Source organism: Hyposmocoma kahamanoa, unplaced genomic scaffold (genome assembly GCF_003589595.1).
Source record: "Hyposmocoma kahamanoa isolate Upper Pololo Valley unplaced genomic scaffold, ASM358959v1 68, whole genome shotgun sequence".
Lineage (NCBI taxonomy): Eukaryota > Metazoa > Arthropoda > Insecta > Lepidoptera > Cosmopterigidae > Hyposmocoma > Hyposmocoma kahamanoa.
In genome coordinates this window covers 1,486,913-1,513,148 of record NW_020653856.1, presented here as the reverse complement: position 1 = coordinate 1,513,148, position 26,236 = coordinate 1,486,913, and the positions used below count along the sequence as shown (strand labels likewise).

The window sequence follows — 26,236 nt, the reverse complement described above, 5'->3', positions numbered from 1 at the left end:
GATTTTCAGTACAAATCGGCAATTTCATACTTTAACCCCTATTATTTCGCACTACATATTGTATTACCGCACTACTTACTGTATTAATTCTGCTTCACTAAAAACATTCGGCATTTTGAAAACCAGCGTAACGAGGTGTTTTCACACGTCTTGTTATGAAAAGCTGAGTGGAGACCATTTTGGTAACTTTTAAATGTAATTTTTATATTTTATGCTTTATCCTAAGGTTATTTTATTTCTTGTTACCATTCTGTCATATATATTTTGTCAAAAGTTTACAAAATAAACTACTTTTCTTTTGTAATGATTATTATTTGTAACGTAGAAGGCGCTAACAAGAGAAACTTACCTATCTCGAGTATCACAGCACGGATAGAGCGGCCGCAGCACCGTCAACACGACGGAGTCGTACTGGCAGTCGTTGAGGAGCACCATCGCCTCCGACGCGCTCTTGATGCCTTCCAGCGACCTGTTGTTGATCTGCAACGAGAGCGGTCAGACGGGAATCGCGCGACGAGGGTTCGGCAAAGGGTTTAGAGAGGCGACTCACGCTGACGACGCGGTCGCCGACGAAGACGGTGCCCTCCTTGGCCGCGACGCTGCCGCACGCGATCTTGCTGATGAAGACACCTGCACAAGAGAGGGCGGTGAGCGGGCGGGGGGCGGGCGGCGGGGGCGGGCGGGGGCGCGGCAGCGACCGTGGTGCAGCGACACGCCGTGCGGGTCGGGCAGGCGCACGATGGTGCGCTTGGCCTTGGCGCGCTGCAGGCGCAGCGAGGCGGCGCCGGCGCCGTGCTGCAGCGCCGCGCGCAGCGCCGACGCCGCCGCCTGCCCGCTGGCCCACACCGACACGCCGCACGCCTCCTTCACGCGGTCCAGCACTCTGCGACAAACACTCCCTTGCAGCGACTCGTCTCTGACTATTTCTACGGGGGCCGGCGCGACGCGGTAAAGCTATTTAACATTCGAGATTCACCGAGAGTAACGAAATTAACACCCAGACCAGCACCGGTTTCAAAAAGTTCGTGGTTCAAGTTGAATCTACCGGGAATGAACCCCGGGTTCTCCTTATGCTAGACCGGGGAGTATGGACAGTCCAACCTTTTCAGAACCTTTTTTTATGCTAGATAAACATCAAAATTTCCCTAATATAACATAATCACCACAACAAAAACCCGCGGTACGGGAATGACGAACCTCGACTCCGTAAGCCCTCACTCTTCGACTTCGGGCTTTTAATACAGTCTCGTTCGTAATTCCTTATTTACCGCCTTTATTGCACAAAGTATTTTCTAAACTATTCGTCCCAATAATTGACACCCCCTTATACGCTAGTTTAGACAAGCTCTTCATGGAGCAGTACTGACTTGATCTTTCCCTCGACTACAGATCCCTTCTTGACGGCAGTGACGTAGATGCTGCAGTCGTTGGGGTAGTAGGGTTCCTCCCTGCCCCCCGACAGCTCGAAGCCGAGGTCCCCGTCCTTGCTCAGGCCGTTCAGCTCCACGTCTATTATATCCCATTCGTAATCCTGTACAACACATTGATTATATTAAACATCACTTCTTATGCTAATGGTACTTGACATGTAACTAACACCCCGTGGGGGCACTGCAACATTCTGAGGGCACTATATCCTTACTTTACTAAAACATATACATTATTAAAATAAAATTAAGAACGATTAATAACAAAAAAAACTAAACAGAATTTTATGCAATACCAACAACAAATATTATTAATCATTCATCATTTCTTACAACACACGAAAGTAACTTACGAATTTTAATAAAAATAAGTTACGTATACATTTCGATTCAAAATTTCACATTTTATACAATCACGTAATAATTCATATTAGTCATTATTGTCATCGTTTCGGAACAAAGGGACGTAATTTCTAATTTAACTGGTTGCGTGTCTAAGATACACGATGTTCGACGTAATCGACTCGAGCTGGTAAGAAGCCTTATGTATGCAACACGAGCGTTAAAAACGTTGCTACATGGATGTACTAATCTCAGTACAGGGTGCCGAAACCGACTTTAAAAGTTCATGGAAGTACATCTATTTGCCAAGTTTTATTGAAATATACTATACTAGTTTTAAAGGGAGAATATTCTCTTCAAATTGAAATGGGATCACTACTGAGATACCCTCTTTCCAACAAAACAGAAATCATCAAAATCAGTTCACAAATTAACGCGTAACATACATACAAAAAAAACATACTTTCGAATTGAAATTCTCCTCGTTTATTTCAAAAGTCGGTTAAAAATTTAGCTCTTTACTCTTTACTTTACTCTTTTTCACATATAGTTTTTATGACTGTAGTAGCTTACATCAAAAATATGACCTATCTATGCATTGACTTACAATTATATGGACGTCGGGTCTAATACAAAAACCACGAAAAAAATGTCCCACGTCAACCTATTTAAACGTAGGGACATGTAAAGGAATATGAATAAGCTAAAACGTTAAATTTAAATTGTACTGTCATCGCAGTACTGTCTAATTTTGCTTGCTTCGCAGACAGTCGAACAAACGAAGACTAAAGCGTGAATGACGCTCTGTATACGATTTTAACGCCCTATAAGTTCGGACACTCTTTAGCGCGGACCCTACGTCCATATAATTGTAAGTCAATGCATCTATGTTTATTTTTTTTTATAGTGTTGTTTTTCTATGTAAATTTAATAATTTAAACCAGTTCATTTCTTAAAAGCTTATTAAGCGCCAGTCGTCGGTCTGACGTCAGTACTAGTGACGAGAAAAACCGATAGTAAATTTGTTTGACTTTGACTTTTCAATTAATATATGGAATTATGTATTTTAATTATCTAATAAATCATAAATTAAGAAATACTGTTTATGCGGAAGTACATACGAGAAATATTTTTAAATTAAAAAAAATTTTAACAATAATTTAGAATAATAGTAAAAAATCGCCAAAGAGCATGCACTGAAAACCATCCATTAAACTAAAAAACTTGACACTTAAATAATTCATGAAACCCTTAGAGAATGGAAAAAAATAAAGGAACGGAGCTGTCCTATCAACGGAATAAAGGTCCCTACCTAAACCAAAAATGTCCACCACAAATGGCGGATTTAGTGTCGTACCATAATCATAGATAAGTCAATATCGACATGCAAATGTATGGCTTGAATGTTGAAATTGTTGTTACTGTGTTTTAAGTTTGCAAATTTGTGTAGTTTACTGTAATCAAAGTATGATTTATACTAGGCTATTATTACTAGGCAAGTAATAAGCTATTTTAATCAAAATTAAATATAAAGTTATTTACCAATAAATGTAACGATGGAATTGCATTATCACGTAATCTAGTTACATTCAACGTTCTATTTAATTAAATTTGAATGGAGCGAAAAAACGAAGATGGTATTTGATCCATGTTTATGTGCGGCAGTCCTATAATTTCCAACCATTCTTTCTTTCTTTTTTCATTTGTAGGTAAACTTTAAAAATAATAATAATGGAATAATAAAAACCTCGTAGTGAATTGTTTCAGTAACAGAATATCGATAATATGTCTGCTTACAAGAACAACACTGTCTCAAAATAATCGTTATCAACAATCATAAAAATATACTAACAAACAGGCAAACTAAAGTAACCAAAGCAAAATTCGGCAGGACTTATGAATAAACTACTTAAATGAGTCTAATTACATGAGATATTTCGGCTATTGTATAATTTATAGGCACAAATAATTTACGTGTCTTCGTTAGATCAAGGTCGCACGTGGACTGACCAATTTCGCGTATGCGCCCTCGTCCCCATCCCCAACCTGTGCCTAGCTTTTCGCCGCTGCGTCGGAGCAATAATAGTGATGTGCATATATTTCGATAACTAATGTTGTTCTCAAATAGTAGTCGATAATTTTTTTTTTTGTAAAGTTTAAGTTCATTAGTTTATTATTTCTTTGGGTTCAGAATCAGGAATATAACGCACTCTATAAGTATGTACCACTTTCAAATATACAGCCTGTATGTCAATATAACATGTCCTTTGGTTTCCATAATCTAAGATGAAATCTAATAACGGTTTTAATTCAGTAAGTACGTCACACTGATAACAACTTGCCGGGCGGACCTTTCAAAACTCAATTTTACTCTTTTTTAACGGACTTCAAAAAAAGGAGGTTTTCAATGTGACTGTTTTTTTTATGTTACGCGATAACTCATAAAGGCATTTGTGAACCAATTTTGGTGATTCTTGTTTGTTGGTAAGAGGATACCTCAGTATTGGTCGCATTTAAATTTGAATAAAATATTCCACGTTTACGTGTGGCCAACTAGGGGATGAATTACTTTTGAGGTCGGTTTCTTTAGTACTCTATACCGAGATTATTTTCTAAACTGCAAGTTAATAAAATATAAAAAATACATAAATATGGTGACAAATTATGCATCTACAAGGTGAGATTTTTTAAAAGGCTTGTGGGAAAAATGTGCTATTGTGAATGAGCACCATGTGGCGTGCCCACCTGCAGGTCCAGGTCGGCGTGGTGCGCGTGCGAGTGCGCCAGCGCCTTGGCCCTGGCGGCGTCGGCGCCCGCGTCGCCCTTCTTGCAGCTGCGCCGCGCCTCGGCCAGCTCGCCCACCATCTGGTCGCGCTCCTGCCACACCGCGAGGGTCGCATCGGGTGTTTCGTAGGAAGTGCGAAAGCGTTTCGAAAAACGTTTGACTTTTAGGTTTTCACAACCGATTTCAAACATTTACATCGTGCTTTAAAATTTAATTTTGGTTTTAATTCAGTTTTAAAATTTAAAACACCACGTAAATATTTTAAAACAAACGCGAAAACCTAAAACAAGCTCCCAGATTTTTTTTCTTTCGAAATGTCGTTTACGCTCTTTCTATAAAATACCGGCGATATAGACAGAGATAATGTCAGAAATACAGAAAATTTTTCTTACATGCTATGGTTAATTCAATACAAAATTACTTAATGGTAGAGGCCACAACTTACGCACGTGTAGGTGCACCCAATGTTGTTGGAAAGGGCGGTCCAGCCTGTTGGCAACTACGGCTAGTATGTTATTAGCGAGGCTTGTGAGTGAGGCAGCCCTCTTGCAAATAATGGCATGAAAGCCATCTGTGTGCGCCTCCGTCTGCGTCCGTGAACATAAACCAACGTACCTTTCTCAGTCTATTGCACAGAGCTTTGACGCTCTCTCGTTCTTGAAGAAGCTTGTCTCGCTCCGAGAACGCCCAGTCTCTTCTTCGTTTGGACACCTGTAATCGATTGTTATTATAAACCTCCATTTTAACTATAACGAAATACTTAAATACTAAGCAAAAAGTATTAGTAGAAAAAATTCCACCAAAATTCGCATACCAATCAACCCGATTTCTTTTCTAGGATAACAAACGGGAACGCACTAAAATTATCTTTACAATTCCCCATTAGGCGAGTCTCCGGAGGAAAAAAACTGTTTTACTAGTTTTAGTATTTACTATTAAATAATGGTCTTACAAAAAATATACGATACTCCCAAGAATGTGCTAATGCGTTGCACAATAGGATGTATTTTACCCGGCCATATAATATCCTGAAAATAGGCTCAAATAAAATTCTAAAACGAATTAATTAACAATAAAATATCTAACTTTGCACATAATTTTTATATAGAGATATTTCTCTTTGACTACTACAGAGAACCTACAAAATTTTGGATTTCAACTGAAGCCCTAAATTCACATTTCTCCCAATATTTGCAAATTGCCCAGCGGATTAACGACACGCCGCGCCGCTCGCTGCCCCGTCAGCCATTGGGCGCTTGTCAACGTCAGATCTGTGTAAATTTTTTTCCGCATGTGCTTATTTTATTCATAATAATGTTAAGCATGCAAATTGCGGGACGCGAGGGCCCGCCCCCCGCACCTCACCTCCTAAAATCCAAAAATATAAAATCTCGCCTCGCCGAAACATTCTACCGAGTCGAAATATTCTCATAAATCGAAACATTCTGCTAAGTCTAAACGTGTCCCTGAATCACCATACAGATCTTACCCGTGGAAACTCAGTATTGATGGCGATCGAAAATGTGGCAGAACATTTCTCCTCTAAATAGTGGACCATTGTCGACCACGCTAGCCAAGGAGACTTTACACCCTTTAAGAGTTATGTGAATAATCTTCTCCATACATAGATATTCAATATAGGTTTCACCACGATATTTTCATAGCAGTAGAGATCCTTGTGAAAGAGGTCATCCAATGGGAGAATTACTGCGTTCCGGTTTGGAAGGGTAAGGGTCAAGGTCCCCTCAGATCTTTAAGATTTACGGTACTGCAAGTATTATGGACTGGCGTATCGCTTACAACCACGCACACGAAATGTTCGTCCCGTCATTTTGTATCATAAAAAAAACCTTTACAATTGAAAGAATTGGTATCTAGAAAACCAACCCGGTACAAGTATTCCCATACTTGTTCCACCAGCTCCTGAAGCCAAGTTACAATGCGAGTACCTCTGCCTCCTGCTGCGCGTCGGCGAGGTCGTGGTGCAGCCTCTGCACGACCTTGCACAGCCTCTCCAGCTCCTGGTTGGCCTGCTCCAGAGTCTCCACGCGCTCCTTGCTCGCGCTGGACCCCCCGCCTGCCATACAAAGTCACGTGTCTAATTTTAGCTTCATCCTTCGTACGTTACCAAGTTAATGGTAACTGGGCAGTAATAGGTGTTGTGGAAGAGCTGGTACGGTTAACACTACTCAAACATAATAATATCATAATAATATGCAAACAACATCGACAACATAGTTGTTTTATATTACTAAATACATATATAACAGATTTCTAACTCGTCAAAACTGAACTCCAAAGAAAGAACTAAAATTAATTATTTTGTGATTCGAGCATTTCAACGAAACCACAATTGAATCGTTTTGTATATGTAGTATAGTTTATATAGACAATTCAGCTTTTTTTTTTTAAATACAGTAGCACCCCTTGGACAACATCAACACCCCCCAATTGCTTCCGAGGCCTCTTCTCTTCAGCGTCCACTTTGGGAAATATGCTCTAGAGTCTATTTGAACAAAATAGTTCATAAAAACCTCAAGTGCCGTTGGTTGGTTCCCCATAACAGTCAAAGTGTTGAATCAATGACTTTGGAAAAAATAGATATAGACATAGACATTCTTTTTTTAAAATCTAGTTTTAAGAGGCCTGAAACATTCGGGCGTTTATGTCGGCCTCGTAATGTACGTATACATATAAATAAGTCTCCTATTTTATCTGTTACTACTCCCATGTGAGGTATTGCTCTTCTCAGAAAGCAAGACCTCACGTAGGAGTATAGAGCTTCAGCACTCTTCGTCAACGGGTTGCTCAGCATTAAATTTAGCTCTCCCACCTGACCAATGTCCTTCAATTGTTATTGGGCTCGACAGCCCGCATACCGATCACATTCCTTTAAATGAAGCATGTCCTCCAACTTGTTACAGAATTGGCATGACGGGATTCTGCCCTTCTCATGAAATAGTAAAACTTATTTAATGTAATAAGACAAGAACGCAGTCTAAGGGCAATTATTAACAGTGACTTGGATAGTCTACCCTCCTCGAACCAGGGCCTTCTTGGAGGACGCAATTGGATAGAGTTTTGTACCATATACCCCTTGTCATAGATATTTAGATCCCTTACAAATGGGAAAAGCTCTGTGGCAAAGGGCATACCTGATGGTTTCAACGGCTCCGAAATAGCCTCCCTTGCTAGTCTGTCTGCTACTTCGTTTCCTAAAAGTCCCATATGTGATGGTATCCATTGAAGTGTAATGTTAATATTATTGGACAATAGGTTGGTCACTAATTTTAATGCCTCATATGCTATGCGCATGCCTCGACCAAGTGAACTAAATAGAACACGAATACTATGCGATATACATTTCTCAAATGGCTATAATTTCGTTTGTAAATAATTAAATTCTGAAATAAAGCCAGTGTCCCTGCCACTCCACCCAAGCAAAATGAACCGCATTAGTACGGGAAAAATTTGAATTTGAGCCAAGGTAGTATCGAGTCTTAAAGATCTAACTTCAATTACCTTGCAGCTTATCGAGCGAGGGGTCGTTGGACTGTCCGTTGAGGAAGGCATCGTTGCCGACGCCGCTCGTTAATCCCAAGTGGTGGTACGCAGAGTTGTCTTGTCTGTTCAAAAAAGTCATTTTATATTAATATTACTAGCAGCCGATAAGGGAAAATATTAACAATAATTTTAATATAATAATAATATCTTTATTTCAGACAATGTAGGTCCACTTGTTAGCTACGAGCCCGTTATGCTGTTTGTAAAATACTATAAGTTTATTTCATGCATGACTCCGGTGACGTTTGAGATTTGAAGTTTCTAGAAATGTAGTGATGTAAAATCATCGAGTATATAACCAGAAATAGAGACGAAATGTCATTTAATTTGTTTGAAAACTATTCTGCCAAATCATTACGGCGACAACTGCGCTCTGATTGGCCAGCCTGTATTCGAACAATTGACGGGTGTCGTCAATTGTTTCACTTCCTTTACTATAATAAATACAGAATATCTTTGGAATATACGGAGACGTGCACACAGGTCAGTCGCTGGCGCTGTACTATTTCAGTTTTCTAATTTGTGATTTCAGCGCAAACGAGTTTGATGAGTTGTCAGGGATGGATGGCCCTTATTTCGTCTCTATTTCTGGTTATATACTCAATGTGTAAAATCGAGTGAAAAAAAATTGATTATCATATCGAAATAATTTGTAACGAAGAGAGAATTGATTTATCATAAAATAATTTAAGAACAAATAATAAACAAAACAGAAAGGATTCAATTATTATGTTATTAAGTTACTAAAAAAATACACAAGAAATCAACAACAAAGCATAAAAAAAGCCGAGAAGCAAATTTTGGAAGTCGGTTTTTTAAATGAAAAAGTAGTTTTTTTTAAATATTGATCGACTCAGGTCACTGGACTGATAGGATTTAGTAACATTTTTGAGTCATAACTTAAATGTTGAGTGACGTTTACTAATAAGCGGTGATATTCAGTTGACCTCAATATCGATGCTGCATTTGATAATGGATTTATTTAGACGGGTCTTGGTAGAAGGCAAGGGGCACTGACCGGGACTTATGGTTGGTGGTGTTGTTGATGGGCGTCTTGAGGTCTGAACACTCCTTGATGGCTCGGTCGCGGTCCACCAATGCGCACTCGATCTCGCGCCGCAGACTCTCCGCCTGACAGAACAAATTCTTATATTTTACCAAATATATGGTATCAACTACTTGGCGAATGTATTATGTTTCAAGAGCTCCTTGTTCGTCCAGGGAAGTACTGCCATCTTACCTATTTCTGCCGCCAAGCAGTAATGCCAGCGTTACTGAGTTCCGGTTTTCGAAAAGTAAGGGTGCTGGCGAAATTACAGGCACATGGGACTTGTCAACTGAGACATACTCAGGGTGATGGGCGCAGTGGCAGTGCCGCTAAGGTCTTTGCGATTTAAAGCTGTGAGTGGCACTACAACTGTTATTGTCAGGCGTGTCGCTTACCACCAGGCGCACGACATGTTCGTCCTGTCACTTGGTATTACAGAAAAAAAGTGCCGCTGGCTTGTCAGTTCGAAACTATGGAGCGTGTAAACGTTCCAAAAATATCAATTAAACCATAAGAAGTCATATCGTGATTAAGAACCCATAACTAAAGCCGTAACTGCTATATTCAGATAGCACGCAAATGCTATATCGACTGTGAACTGGCAACCGGTACTATCTCAATTTTGACAACTTTACATTGACTTTACAGGTGAAGAAAACAATTGTTCGCGTCATTTATATAGCATCTGATTTATTAAATAAAAATACGTAGTTTTTAATTATTTTTATTACACATACACTACGCATTTTTATTTAATAAACCAGATGGTATATAAATGACGCAAACAATTGTTTTCTTCACCTGTAAAGTCAATGTAAAGTTGTCAAAATTGAGATAGTACCGGTTGCCAGTTCACAGTCAATATGCCTAATTTTTATAGCGCGCTATTTAAAATGTTAAAATGAAAGCAGCTCTAGATCGTGTGATATTGTAACGAATGGCAAGGAATGCGAAATAGTAGGAACGCGTGCAAAGTTATAGCGTAAGTCCCAATCTCATACAAAGAAACGTCGCGCTCCTAACTACGTTTATTCGGACTTATTTTAATTCTTAACGTTGGTCAATAGATGGTAGCTAGTAAATCTGCCACGCGATTGTAATACTATTCGAAAAGGCCAACAGATGGCAGCCATTACATTTTTGTCAAGGTTATTTCTCTTATTCAGACATTAACTGTAAGTACAATAAATAACATATTATAAAGTCGCAAAGAAGCTGAATCTGTACTTTTAATATTTTAAAATTAAAGTCAGTGAGAACAAATTCAAAGAAACGCCATCTATACAATTTATTGCAAACTAACATATCAAAAAGTATATCATTGAGGAAACTACGATTTGTTATCTTTTTAACGACAGTTTACTGTTTTCACCAATTATCATAATCGTAAATTAATTTTAATTGAACCTTCCTCACATGTTGTTTAAATAGTTCTGAGTTTCTTTTTTATATTTCATACTTCCGCTTACTTCATACCGCAAGTTTTCGAGATTCAATGATGTTTTTTTATCCAAGTGTCACCGTCTACACTTTTAAATATGTACTAAAGTTAATTTGTATGAATTGATACCCGATGGTAAAACCATGCAATACCTGCAAGGCAGTCGCTCTCTGTTCCTCCCTGGAGGCTTGCAGTGCAGACTCGAGGGCGGCGACACGCTTCAGCGCCGCCTGGAGATCATCCGACAACTTCTCCATTTCCTTATGCACTGTGTCCCTGTAATACGCACTTCGTTTAGTTAGTAGGTGTTGGAAGGAGACGGAAAAATATATAATTCAATCAGATATCGTTCCCCCACTGACTAACTGTCGGAAGGTAGAACACTTGCAACGAGTTCCCTACTCGAGATCGAATGCCAAACATTTGTTTGATCAAACATTAATTATTCGTGAACGTTTACTCGACTGTCAAATCGATGTAATAATCATGAGCTCTAAGGTTTGCCACATCGATGTATCAAAATCTATGAACTCGTGGCAAAAGTAACATTGGTTCGTAAATAATTATTAACATGTTAACAGATGAGAATCAGATGAAGCCATCTTTTTCGTAAATCTCAAGTTGTACGTACCGCACAATCACACGAATGATATTAATAACCATCGCGAACTCGCGTGAGAAATCGTGTTTCCGTTGCAGAGTATAATAAATATTACAACCCTTTGGCTCAATTTATATTGCGGCGTACATAGCGTAATGAAATTTATGGTCAATTGTGTAACGGATTTCTTGCGCATGCTCGAGAATTCTCGCGCTTTCCGCGGAAGATTTTGGTTCGTATCTAGTTTATATGTTACCAAATTAACCATAAAATTCATTGCTGTGTACAATATCATTACAAAAATTCGCTTCCATTCCATTCCGACGCAATGTAAATTGAGCCTTAGAGCGCCACCCACTTTGAACCCTTATCGGGAGATTGTTAATACCCCAGATTGCTAAATGCCCACATCAGGTGGTAAAATTTCTATATTTTATTTTTATTTTTTATTTTCGTTAAAAACAATATATACTTTCCCATACCCCAAGCAACAAAAATAAAAAATAGCTCAAATCGTGATTTTAAATTCGGATGGATTCGCGGGTTATTTTCCCTCCGTTTTTTTCTTCGTTGGCAATTAACTGCCTTCGTGGCCGAACGGTCACGAACGCTGGTCTACCTCGCAGAGGTCCCGGGTTCGGTTCCTGGGCCGGGAGAAATATTTGTATGCTTACATTTATTTCTCTCGTCAGTTTGGGTGTATTTCGTGGTTGTCTATGTGTGTGTCCACGGCACCTGCGACACAGGGTTTCCCTAGTGCGGGGCTATGTCGGAGCTACGTGGAAAGCAGTCGGGAGGGAGGAAAGCGAAGTGCGGCAGCAGCACGACCAACCTCTCGCTCATGATGAGCGAGTACTCCTGCATGGCGGCGTTGCGCTCGTCGGTGAGGCGCTTGATGTCGGCCTGGTGGCGCGGCACCTCCCACTGCCGCACCATGCTGGCCACCTGCTGCTTCAGCGCGTTGCGTTCGCGGATCTGCGACAACGACGGCCCGTAAGCCAACTTATTTCACAACTCGAAACATACCATCGTACCTTTCACTCTCTACCACTTTCGATGGGAGGACAATAGTTTGAGATTAATAACATAAACACTCATTAGTAAATGGGACTTCCCGGAAAATAATAGGTACGAAACTCTAGGGTTGCTCTCTTTGTAAATAAACATTTCAAACAAACAGTTATCAAAATTCAGATAGTTACCGGTTGCCAGTTCACAGTCGATTTGTTCATTTACTTCAAATATATCAGTTCAAAACAGTCTGAAGGAGCTAAACCGATCACAACCTTGGATGGACATTTATATTGCATCATGTACGCTACAGAATGTAGCACGTCTTACAATATGAACCATGACAGGACGTAGCAATCCATAAATTATAGTCTGTCGTTTTTGAAGATAGAGTAAAACGACAGTGCGCTGTTGCCCGCCTACAAGCAGCTAGTGATTGCAATATATAACCGAATTTGTCTCATTTGGATCATCATCGACCCAATATTCGTCAAACTACTGGGCACAAGTTCATTTGAATTGTCAATTTTGTAGGTTCATACATACATACACTGTATTTAGAATTATGTCTGTTAAAAATACATAGAAGAGACATATTTCAAAGTTTTTCATTTTATCCGCACATTCTTGTTAAAATGTATATGAATAAAAATCTATCGATAAAACTGTCGACAACAACTACATGACTATTTAAATGTTTATGAAAACTGGCAACGCTACAAACATCATTTTACACCGTCTTCAATAAAGACAGACAATAAATATGTAAAAAATCTACATTATTCTTATGAGAACAATGTACATTTTTCCTATAAGTCAACCAAAATGACTATCGTCAACCTGTAATACACCCCACTGCTGGACACAAGTCTCATCTATGGCTAACGATTTCACAAGTTACCAAAGCATGTGAAACTTCTTCAGCGTGCTGATTTCCGTCATCACGATGATTTCCGTCACCTTTACAAGAAATTTTGCAACGAAATATTTACAAATGTATGTAACTTACAAACTGAAATCAACCTATCACTTCCCACAAAAGTAACACGTATGTATATAACAGTAAAGGCGTATATGGCTGACGGGAGATTTCACAGTTCGCTACGTATTCAAAAACGAAACAATTAATAACATACCACGACATTTCTTTCTTGTGTCAAATCGTGACATTGCGTCTTCAGTCTGGCGTTCTCTTCTTGCAAAATCTGCAATTTCTCCTGTGTAGCATTGTGATTCTCGATCAGGTCCTCATATCGCTTCTGGTAACACTCGAGCTCCTCCTTTAGTGCCTCGTGTTTCCTCAAAGTGTGTACCAGGGCGTCAGAGTTACCGTCCGGGCTTGTGGTTTGCTGCAGGTGTTGAACTTCACGTTCCAGGCTGTTGACAAAGCGTATCATGTACTATATATCACGTACAGACATCACCCTTCAAAGGTCCTTCTGTTTAGTAGCAGTAGAACTCCTTGTGATAACGTTCGTCCAGGGAAACACTGCAACCTCCTGTTTCTACCGCCAAGCAGTAATGTGAGCATTCCGCTTTTGAAGGATAAGGCCTTTGTTTTGAAGCCGTTTACAAGTAACACTTATGGCGCCAAAATTTTATAAAAATGTTAATCATGACGCTATTTTCTTTCCTTAATACCACGTAAATATATTAATTAATATATCGCACTGCTATTACAATAGTGTTGTAACTCAAACTATGTGAAATTTAATATTATATCATTAGTGAGCGTAAAATTTCATTCTCTACACGTCAAAGAAACCGTCGTTAGAATATTGTAAGAAACAATCAAAAGATATCTACTTAACTCAAAATGAGACATACTTTATGTGCGCTAGTTCTCGCCAAAATAATCCTCATTCAAAAACGTGAAATTGTTTTTCCATTTTATTTTTGAATATATTTGAGAAATCGTTTAAGTGTCTATAATAAACTAAAACAAATAAATTTTAGTGATTTTTTTGCGAGAAGTGAGTAATTTGTTTTTCATCGATTCTGAGAAGATCCTCTTTTTGAGTTAATACACTATTGTATTAACAGTGCGACATATCAAAAGTATTTTAGTCGTTATCGAGATTAGGATTCTACAAAAATTTACAATTAATTAATTCATTACCAAGGCCTACAACGGTGTTCCCTTGTTAAGATCTGAGTAGTGTTTTGCGAAAAAATATTTATGCGCTAATTACTAGTTAAATAATATCTATAATAACAACAAACTAGTAGAGTATTTCCACAATTGTTGATTGAAATAGTACATTATTACGGAGGCCAGGAAGTAAGGGCATTGCTGGACGAGTATGAGTTACAAGGACGAGCGCCAGCGAGGCCTTGTATTATTAATACGAGTCAAGCAATCCCCGTACCCGCTGAGATACTTTTTTTATTTTTCTCAGACAATGCGATGAAATAATAAAAGACTAAAGAGAGGAAGGTGTATAATAGAAAAAGTAAGAAAATATTAATTAATATTTGACGTTTTAGAACAACTACTAAAAGAAAATGTTATTGTTTTTCCAGGCACATTAGTAGTAGTCTCCTGAACGTCTAATGATGTGTTTAAATGTGTATCTATTACTGTATTTTCTTTATCACTCTACTCATTTTCGCCACCAAAATACAAAAAAGACGAAAAAACTAAAGAATATCAAAACACTTTAGTTTTAAATGTTACCGCCATTTTCTTCTCTTTTTTTAAGTAAGCGGTACAGGTAAGTATTTTCAATTCTCGCCATTATGAACACTGAGCAGTTGGCTGTATGAGTCTTTCTTTTGCCTGTTTACATAGTTCATTATTAGTAGGTAGATTTAAAAGTTTAGAGAAGAGGACAGTAATAGATTTTCATGCTTACTGTGCAGGCCATGGCCGGGAGCAATGACAAACCTACCGTGTTCGTTTTTTGAAAGTAACGCAAACATTTCCGAGCATGTTTGAGACAAAACATTATGATATTCAATAAAAATAAAATGTTGCAATTAATTTAGCGACATCTCTGTCTGTCTTCTGGTAACTGTAGAGGTACTCGACTGAGGACATATTCCCTGAACTGAAGACTTGTCAATATGTCTAAGGGTCGTATTCTAGAACTCTACTCAATGCTCAAGTCGGGATTGCACTGGAAACACAAGCACTGGAAATACGACCCTAATGGCAGGGACTTGAGTATGACTTCGAGTGCTTTAAACCATACTCAAATCCTGTCCTGAGCATTGAGTAGAGTTCTAGAATATGACTCTTAGTGTGATTAGCACAGTGCCTTTCAGACCTATGCGTGTAAAGCTTTGAGTTGCACTGCAAATGTTATGGGTAGACATGTAACATGATATCATAAAAAAAATATAATGTCGCAATGCTGGGCACGATCCTTAATAAAAAATAAAATACCGTTGGTTGTCGTTGAGTAGATCGCCGTACTTGCCGCGCAGACTGCTAGCCTCCTGCGCAGACACCTCCAGCTGATTCATGGCGGCGCGGTGCTGTCCGCGGACGTATTCCAATTCCTCGAAAAAAAAACATTCTGTTATGTGGATAGTTTTAAGTAGAAACGCGGCTGCGCCCCGCGTCGTTTTTGAGTCAGAATATACGTGTCAACAAGAGTGGTTGTGTATAATTACAGTCTCCCAGTGACTCCCTCTGGCGGTAGGTAACAATTCAAGTTAGTGTTTGTTTTTAATGTAAAGTATACGAACGCTTGGCAACGATCTCATTTGATAAGTGACGATCTAGCGGAAATATATAATAGTTATTTGTTATGCAAGGCTTCAAAGTTGTTGTTCTGTCCTGAGCGTAGCAAGGGCTGCAAAGCACGAGACGCTAAACAACTTTGCTGCCGAGCAAAACACACAACTTTTCACCTCACTAAAGCGAGGAAATGGTAGATGAAAGAACTAACTCCTTGTTTTTTATATCACTAATCTATTCTTTTTGCTGTTTTTGTTTTGCATTATCGGTGTGTTAATTAATAATAATAATAAACCGTTTATTTTCTCCCAACAAGTACAAGATGTACATAATACACTAGAAGTGAAAGGTTGGGAGACAAGAGCCCAAACTAGGCTACTATATTACCAAGTATACCTGTGCTATGAGTCACCTGGCCTCCAACACCCGGATTACGTCTACCGGTCGGTTAAAAAAGACTACGTAGTATATAGGTATATAAACAATTACATACTATATTACGAGACTGACAAAGTCTCGTGTATTATATGATATCACAGTCCATATCGTCCACTTCATTTTCTATCGTAATTATTTACAAATTTTGATCCTGTCTGTTTTTAATCTTAGCTTGTTATGTTATGCACCGCCTGTTTATTATTTTGAACCCAGATCTCCGGTTATTGTGGTAGAGAACGCCTAATACCATTAAGTCCGCCAATTATAGTTGTTACGTGTGCAAGTTTAAATAAATACACACATCAAAAGTATGAAGGGATAAGGTAATTTTTAAAATATTTGAATACTAGACAAACAAACTAGCTGTCTTTCAAAATAAGTTAATAAATTTACGTCACAGGCGGTTACGTCACTGGCAGAAACATGAGAGTAGAATCGATCCCAATAGAATTAGTCCCTCTGAAAAAAAGTAATGCGCAGTTATGTGACAGAGCGAAGAATTCTGTTATCCGTGAAACACGTGGTTTGAAAGAGGCATGTCAAGAATCGATACTACCTCGTCTCGAATTCAATTTTTTCCCTTACAAATACGGTTCATTTTGCTTGGGTCGAGCGGCCAGGGCATTGGTTTTATTTCAGAATTTCTTTTTTTACAAACGATATTAAAGCCGTTTGAAAAATGCATATCGTACACTATACGTGTTTTATTTTTAAAATAAAATTTGAATGAAGATCTATATTTTTATCATTAAACTCGAATTTTATTTTATTCCCTTACGATGGCGACAATAAACAAACGCTGACATTAATTGGGATTTTTTTTCTCCCATTGTCACCACTGGCAACAACTGAGATTTTCGAGTTCTTAGGTTTTCGCGATTGTTACACATAGGAAATGAAACTATTTTTCCGGATTTAAATCGCAAATCAAGTCAACCGTGACCATGGGACCTGTAAAGGGCCCGAAACGTCGGTTTGTTTGAAAAAACAAATATACGCGATTTAAATCCGGAAAAATAGTTTCATTTCCTAACTGAGATTTTTTTATCCCATTTGTCACCACCTAGCGTCGTATCTTTGTATTTGGTTTTTCAACTAAATTTTAAGCCGCATTTAGACTTTTTAGACGCGAGCACATAGAAAAATTCGTTAGGTCCGCTGATTCGTTCCATGGTATAGCGTCTGGCACGGTATGCTAGAAGACGTCGTTTCGAATCCGGCCGGATCGAAGGAATTTTTTCAGAGTGTTCGATCTTTGTACTAATAATTATAACAAACTAGTGGAGTAATTTCACATTAAAATAATTGAATATCAATTCAATAACAAATTTAAATAGATACTTTACTGCCTCCGTGGCCGAACGGTTACCATGCCGGACTGCCACGCAGAGGTCCCAGGTTCGATTCCCGGGCCGAGAGAAATAGTTGTATGGCCTACAATTATTTCTCTCGTGAGTTTGGGTGTAATTTGTGGTTGTCTATGTGTGTGTCCATGGCACCCGCGACACAGGGTTTCCCTAGTGCGGGGCTATGTTGAGTGTGTGCGTTATTTATTTATTATTATTTATTATTATTATTATTATATAATTTATAACCTGAATTGTCTCAAGTACCGGTGCCGTAGTAAGATTAACGGTATCGCTTCCTGAACATACCGATATTCCAAACTCTAGACATGTGTATACATATGTATGTAACTCACCTTCATAACATGATCACAACGTCGCGAAGTTTCCGAATGTTGTCGTCTTAACTGGTTCAACTCGTGCATCGCCTTCTCGCATTGCTGCTTCAAGCTCTCATTGGTCTGTTTATTTATGACGTCATAGGAAAGCCCCTCGTAAGGGCCGCTCATGGCGTGGGACCCATGGCTCTTGTAGTTCTTATCGTGATATTGATTGGTCGTTATGTGGTCATACTCTATTGGAATCGGGATGGTTGGTAGCGGTGGAGGATTGTGACGCTCTGTGCTTACATAGTTGTGGGTGATGGACTCTGCGAAATATATTTTGAAATGGTTAAATAACATATTAAATACTTGATTAAAAGAAAATTGGAGGGCAAGCGTGGACGAGGACGACCACACCTGACAGCTTCAGACAAAAAAACTGGCACTTCAGGAATCTTTTTTTGTAACAATAAATTAATATAAGGAGAGTCTTTAAATAACAATACTGAAAATCTGTTTCGCCATTCCAGTAAAGGCGAAGCAAAGATTGCAAACAAAACGGAATGAGAGACGCGGTCAGTTTCCAAAACTAATACTTTGGATTCACGTGCAATTGCGAAATGTACAATATTTAGGACCTTTTATAATGGTATTAAAATCCATATTATATTGAAGGATATTTCATCATCAGAGACAGTATAATCTATTCACCAAACACCTAAAAGCTCACTTGATAATATTATTATAGTCTAATGGGAGTTTTTGAAGATTAATTATACCAACTTACTCTCTTATAAAGATAAAGATATTCTGCATAAATATTTAACCCAAATACATCAATCTTATAAATAACCTTTTATTTACATATATGCGTCAGACTATCCCAAACAGTGAAATTATGGCATGATTACATAACTTTAATTAAGGTTAGTAATACTTATGTACCTTCCCCACAAAATCCATTAAAGTTAGAGTGTTTTTTTTTAATGGAGCAGTCAGGGGAACGCCGAAACCATCGAAGATACAAGTAAACAGTCATAGGAAATCCGAAACCATTGAAGATACAAGTAAACAATCTTAGGAACAATTAAGTCTTTTTTTGTGAAAACAATTTTGGCATATTCTATACCTACATACATTGACTTAACAAATAAATGGACGACGGGTTTAATACAAAAACCACGAAAAAAATGTCCCAAGTCAACCTATTTAAACGTAGTGACATGTAAAGGAATATGAAAAAGCTAAAACGTTGAATTCAAATTGTAATGTCATCGCAGTACTGTCTAATGTTGCTTGCTTCGCTGTCAGAAGAAACAAACGAAGACTAAAGCGTGAATGACGCTCTGTATACGATTTTAACGCCCTATAAGTTCGGACACTTTTTAGCGCGGACCCGACGTCCATATAATTGTAAGTCAATGCCTATATATCATTTTTATGGTGAGTTGTCCATAAAAATTAATAAAATTGATCAAAATTGTTTTAATTCTGATCGACTAGTTTCATGTAAGGATCATTTCATTGTATGAGACGAAAAAAATCGGTAATATGTAATTCAGTCATTCAATTCTGTAACTTTACCCTATTATGGATGGTGTTATGCACCAAAGTATTTATAAACAATAAAACAATGTGTATTAAATACGAGGATTCAACGTAAGCAATAACAATACTAACCATTACTGCCATTACTCTCCAATGATGATGTTCCAGATGCCATAGTATGTCTGAAACTGGACAATAAGTTATTTACAATGAGAGTCAATGTTGATAAATATAATTATACAGATCATAGGTTCCCAAACTTTTTAGCTCACCGCCCACTTAGACAAGAAAAAAAACGCCCACCACCATAAAAAATAATTGAAAACACTTATTTTTGATATTAACTTAACACAAAAAAATCACGAAATTATACAAATATGTAGTGTAACTTTATATAAATAATTCTTGTTTTTTTTTTCAAATGCAGTGCATTTCACACTTAAATTATACATCCCATCTTTAAAATCATGTTTGAATCTCATTCTTTGGATTCCACATATTTAAACACACAATACAAATTTTAAAGTGGCTATTTTAACAATTGACACTACTCAGAATAACCACACTTCAACAAATTTTTGCTAAGTTCATTCCCTAAATCGGTTTTGCCGGGAATCGCACCGGGACTATCCAGTGCCGACAATGCCAACTAGTGGGCTTCCACGGCCCTCATTTCATGTTTGATTGACTTACAATTTAGGTGAATAAGCCCCAGAACAAAAATATATATACAGAATGAACACATTTATATTGTTATTCTGTAAGGTTTTATGTTGTGAGAATTAAAACCGTAAACTTAGAAATAACGACAGGTAGTTGTGACAAAATAGAACTGTTTCCAAACGAAACAAACATCCTTTCCATTCTATTGTACATAGTATGTTTAGTTTGCCTGTGCTTATGGATATTATTGTTATGAATCATAACCTATCATAGCTAAGTTAGGAAAATTAGTAACACTCTCAGAGTCGTATTCCAGAACTCTACTCAATGTTCAAGTCAGGATTTGAGCAGACTTGAGTAAGATTTCAAGCACTGGAAAAACGACCCTAATGACAAGGACTTGAGTATGATTTACAGTGCTCACTGCAACACTCAAGTCCTGACTTGAGTATTGAGTAAAGTTCTAGAATACGACCCTTAGAGCGATGCCACACGGGCGTTGCGTCGTCGTAGCGCTATGATTTCAGCGCATAAAGTCGCTTGCTAAAGGTGGTCCGTCGTTTCAAGCACCATGTTGTTCTGATTTATATGTAGTATATACAGTGCAACGTCGTCGCAACGCCAACTCAACGCCCGTGTGGCATCATTCTTAGAAAATAACTTAACAAAGTCTTGGCAGAATAGCACTGAAGAAAAGTTGCACCATGCTGCCTCAATGTGGTTTGGGGACTTCACATGTTTTTTTACATTCTTCACATTTAATAAAAGTAGAACTCATTATGAAAGAATCTACTAGATGCTTGGCAGCAGAAGTAAGTAAGGTTACCTACTTCTGCTGCCAAGCAGTAATGTGAGTATTACTGCATGTCAATTTCAGCTTTTGAAGGGTGAGAGTCAGAATGACGGGTGTACCTTAACGGATCCTGACGAATTTGGTATCAAAAAAATGTACCTAATTTGTACTATTTAGTACCTCTGTTTAAAAAATGTGTACCTCCATCAGAACGAAGTTATAGCAATGTCAAAGGTACACCCGCCGTATTAACTGTCAATATGGCGGGTGTACCTCGGATTACCAGTTTTATTTAATAACTATAAAAACTTCTTATTCCAAAAACTTGTACCTTAATAGTACTCTGAAGTAAAGGAAACTCCAGCTCAATCTACTGGTTAGTTTCTGAGAAATAAGACAAAATATGTTGAGATTTCAGAGTGCCGTGTGCATCTTGACGAATCCTGACATATTTGGCACCAAAAAAACTCCTTGGTAACAAAAAAACACTTTATCAGGTAAGGGTGTTGGTGAAATTACAGTCACATGGGACTGTTCAACTAATGTCTCAGGATGACGGGCGCAGAGGCAGTGCCACTCAGATCTTTGGAATTTAAAGCTCTGAGAGGCACTATACCATTACTTGGAATCACAATAAAGTTTTCCAAAGGTTGTGACACTTCTTTGACGTCACGACGTATTGCTTTACCATTAACAAGTGGTATTTTGACTAAACATTCATAGCTGTCGCTACAAGGATTTGAACCATTCGTCTCTCATTTGAACCAACCGTAATGACTTTCAAAACACCTTACTATTAATTCTAACCATTTTTCAATTTTATTTAGATTGTTAACTGAAGATGAAATAATTTTTCATTATGGAATTTAATAATAGTATTTTAGGCAATTGTTGCTTAATGAGGGTTCTTAAAGTCGATTACCGTGTTTAGGTCACGAGGCTCAGATGAATGGCCTAAAGATTATGTACAAAATTTTAAGACCTAAATTTTTAAATGATTGCATACAATATTTTTTCTGAGTAAATAAAATAATGAAACAGAACCAAAATTTCATGTATATTTTGTTAACAATCCATGAAAACAAATGCAATTTTTTAAAATAAATTTTACCCCATTTACTAGGGTAGGCAAAGGTTCCACCATACAGCCTCTTCATATAATTAGACGAAAGCCAGACAAACGGCACAAAACAAAAAACCAAAGAGATAGAATAGAAGTGGCCAAGTACCGCTTAAATTGCAATCACTGGCAAACATTTTTTTAATAAAGATTTATGGCCCGTTTGCAAGACCTTTAGGACAGTTTAACCAATAGGGAAGCAGTAGCATTTAACCCAAATACGACACTCTTACGACATTACACGACATTCTTTTTTTGAAACTCATTATAGTTCTGTGTACAGTACTATGATATTTATTACTTTCTCATTCTGTTGTGACTCCGGTTAAACTTGCTGATATTCCCTTACAAAAAGTGGAACAGTTTAAATATCTGGAGCATTGGGTCACTGATGATCTAAATGATATATAGATATAGAATGGGAGCGCAGGGTGCTGTCTGTGGGGTGTAATGTGTTGGTATGGAGGTTTGCATGTAGTAGCGACCAGGTTAAGGTTTTGCTTTTCAAAGCAACTTTACGCAGCTTTTAGGGAGCTATTTAAGTTGCAATGTTACTGTAGTGCCTCCACTATGTTTGCTGAGGCTCGTACAGATTGCTTTTATTCAGTTATACAAAAGCGTTGTGTCTCACTCCTGACTCGGCTATGAGGCAGCACAAAAGGCATCCTTAGCACCCGTGCTGCTAGATGGGACTCTCCGATGGTGAGGCACTGGGTGCAGCTGCATACTACACCAAAAGCCGGAAGCTGCGCCTCGAGCCTTTCTACAGGGGAATCTCAGTAATAAATATTAAAATGTACTTTCCCAGTTGTTACTAACACTAATTTTTAAGTTATTTTGTTACTAACACTATGGATTTAGAGTCCGAAATAAATTATTATTATTACTATTACATTTCCGTGTATAGAATTTTAATGAAATTTTTCAGCCCAGTGGTGAGTAGCATTTAAAAAAAAACAAAAAAAAAATTTATTTGACAACACATATGCAATAGAATTTAGATTTCGAATTAAAAAAAGTGGCTTCATGATATGGTTTATGAAATTATAGTTGACAAATTAAAGTACAGGAGTAGAAAAAACTGTTTTATGTGTCTAAATTCCACAATCAACATTGTCTACACCAGAAAACACTGAAAAACCCACTTGTCGGAGAAATGGCTAAAAACAGTTTTTTTGTCAACAAAATGCTACAAAGACATATGAAGTTCACAACCATCATTTAGCCAGCTTGTAGGAAGTATATACAGCTAATAGAACAGGTGTATCATATTCAAGAAGTTAAATTATATTACATAAACTGTCCAATATAAATACATAATATGTATGTTTACACTGATTCTATAAGTACATAGCGGCATACATGAACAATATAAATATAAATACATTATCAAGTATTTCTAGATAACATATCTATCACACAACAATGATCAGTGATTGAGTATAATTTCTCCCAAGTTAATGACGAATATAAATTTTAAAAATTAAATATAGTTTTAGAAAGCATCCTTACCTTTTGAATTAAGAACAAGCATCCATTTTCTCGCGTACCAGATGTAATCGAATTTAACACCTGAAAGAGAATAAGTTTACAATAAGAATAGATATAAGTCCAGATCCTGACTGTAAAAGGTTCTAGATACCATCAAAACACGGAGGGTACGCCTGACACTGTTTCTACGCTCTAATTAATGTTGCAAAACTACACCGCTTACACTGTTGCAATATACGGGTGCATACATCATAAATCACAGTAGCATACCGCCTTATCTTTAACTCCACAAGCAATTAACAATACAACGACACAGTCACTCGTCATCACCGAACTTTCAAACCACTACTCAGAAACCGAAAATGCAACAAAAAACACCCTTTTCCTTCTGATCACGCAGTGTATGAAAAAGAGGCCAAAATTGCAATGTAAACATTTCCAACTATTACCAAAATATCACATCTAAGAAGATCCACGCCACGGTTTACACAATTTGGCACAAAGCAAAGCGTAAATTAGTAAAATAAAAAGATAATAAGAATTTATCGTCGCTAATTTGCCAACATTTCCCGTTTCTGCCTTTTTTAGCGAAGCAAATGACGGACGGACATATTGACTAGGGCTAGTAGTGAGTGTTGTCCGAATGTTCGACTGATAGCAGGTGCTGAATCAATTCATTGCAATTGTTTTCGCTTAAATTTTGTGATAAGAAGAATTTAAATTTACAATGTATTAATAGTTTCGTAAAAAATTATCAAATTCCATAGTTATAGCCGTTGCATGTGATTACAATATTCAAAAATTAAATTACTGAAACCATTGACTTACAATTATTATTTTGGAAATTGAATCGATTGATTGTTTGATTTGTAGCATGCAGCACCATGGAAATGGCAATATAATTTATTCGGATACACATACAAACATGGAACCCTCTGACTCTGATGATTTGATTTGTATGCACTTTTTTCATCAATGGTTTTCTTTTTTTTTCAAGTGTTTTTTTTTATAACGTTTTCCTTTTTCCTTGTTTTCCATACACGAAATAGAATGCCAATGTCAAGAAACGAATCATATGCTAATCAGAATACACCAAATCCTCGCTACCGACTGATTTAATTCAAAATTTATATTTTTAAAAGATTGTATTGCAGAGAAAGTTCACTATGCTAAGTGTAAAGGCGTCAGACACGTTATGCATTGTTTAAATAGGGCTTAAAACGGCTCATTCACTACCTGCATGGCAGCACACCGCGGAGGCGGGAGACTGCTCACACATTACATTGCATATCGTCAGGGATAGTACAATTACGTATAACGGCCCATTCACTACCTACATGTCAGTACGCCGCGCAGACAGGAGACTGCTCACACACTACCCTGCGATGGCCCACGTGTTCGAGTCTCACAGGACGCATTGAAGGATGGCTTGCCCGCTGCTACTACCTACGTTCATAATCCTTCATTGCGTGGCGGACTGCGATGCAGGATAACGAATGCCCCCTTTACTAGCATACGTTACGAAGTTGCCATTTTTATAAGTTAGTGGCCAAACTTAATTCTTGTTAACATTGTGACAACCAATTAACCTGATTTACTGGAATCTATTGTTATCAATCGATAAATAACATAAATTAATACTTCATGTGCAAAAATGAAAGTCGCAGCAGCAAAGTAATAACGTTAAAACCCTCTCCTTTAAAATTTTATCTCTTGCAGATACGCGCAATTTATCAACGCTATATACGCGCCTTTTTACTAGCCCCGACGATATGGCCCACGTATGGAGTCTCGCATGACGCAGGATTGCAGGATGGCTTGCTGCAACGAATACATTCATAATCCTGCATTACGCGGTAGACGGCTAAGTAGCGATGTACGAATTGCATTTTTTTCATGATTGCTGACTTAGTTACAACTCGAGTTGACTCGACTCGGTGTCAGACAGCAACGGCGAGTCGCGAGTAGCTCTCGCGAGTCTTCCTTAAGTACTATTGGGTTATTCAAATATTGGAAAAATTTCCGGAAATTTTTCTGACGAATTGAAAAATATAATTCGAAAGCTCTTATTATGTTCTACGTTTAGAAATATGTTTCGAAGTTTTATTAACTTGTATTGTTATAAGTTACGAGCTCTGCACCCCAACTACGATGAGTCGGGCACTGTTAGAGGTAATGAAACCTCATTTGAGAATACCTGCGTGTATGTGGAGTCGGGTAAAAAAAAGGAAATACTTTGACTCCTATCATTTTCAAAATGTGGAACCAATATAAAATGTATAAGATTTTTGAATAAAATATTTAATAATTACTTCTCGGGCGTGAGTGTTTTCTTTCAGGTTATGGGCTATAAGAAGGCACTAATAAATAAATAAATAACGTAACTAAGCGGTTGAAATTTTGAAATACGAGAAGGTAAGAAGAAGAAGAAGAAGAAAATTCAAAATGGAGTCCTGCAATGTGAAACTTAGAACTAATGGCTCTAATTTTGTGGTCTGGAAATTTCAAATCGAAATATTGTTAAAAGCTAAGCAACTATATTCTAATATTGAAAAAGAAAGTGACAATCCGGATGAAAAGTTTCTCGACAAAGATGCAAAAGCACAAGAA

At 37.7% G+C, this 26,236-nt stretch overlaps 1 protein-coding gene across 1 annotated transcript in view; it reads right to left on the bottom strand.

Moving 5' to 3' along the window:
* LOC113232302 (disks large homolog 5) overlaps window positions 1-24,245 on the bottom strand; it is a 39,964-nt gene extending 15,719 nt beyond the window's left edge. The window contains exons 1-17 of the mRNA XM_026466975.1: window positions 24,076-24,245; window positions 23,648-23,707; window positions 19,692-19,747; window positions 18,045-18,337; window positions 15,608-15,723; window positions 13,356-13,596; window positions 12,041-12,183; window positions 10,760-10,883; window positions 9,137-9,249; window positions 8,077-8,180; window positions 6,504-6,631; window positions 5,170-5,265; window positions 4,515-4,646; window positions 1,368-1,531; window positions 699-883; window positions 551-630; window positions 350-480 (exon numbers count right to left, since the gene is read on the bottom strand). Coding sequence (XP_026322760.1) covers window positions 350-480; window positions 551-630; window positions 699-883; window positions 1,368-1,531; window positions 4,515-4,646; window positions 5,170-5,265; window positions 6,504-6,631; window positions 8,077-8,180; window positions 9,137-9,249; window positions 10,760-10,883; window positions 12,041-12,183; window positions 13,356-13,596; window positions 15,608-15,723; window positions 18,045-18,337; window positions 19,692-19,734 — 2,093 coding nt within the window. The 5' untranslated portion in view covers window positions 19,735-19,747; window positions 23,648-23,707; window positions 24,076-24,245. The remainder of the gene's footprint in view (window positions 1-349; window positions 481-550; window positions 631-698; window positions 884-1,367; window positions 1,532-4,514; window positions 4,647-5,169; window positions 5,266-6,503; window positions 6,632-8,076; window positions 8,181-9,136; window positions 9,250-10,759; window positions 10,884-12,040; window positions 12,184-13,355; window positions 13,597-15,607; window positions 15,724-18,044; window positions 18,338-19,691; window positions 19,748-23,647; window positions 23,708-24,075) is intronic.
* Between the last annotated feature and the right edge of the window lie 1,991 nt (window positions 24,246-26,236).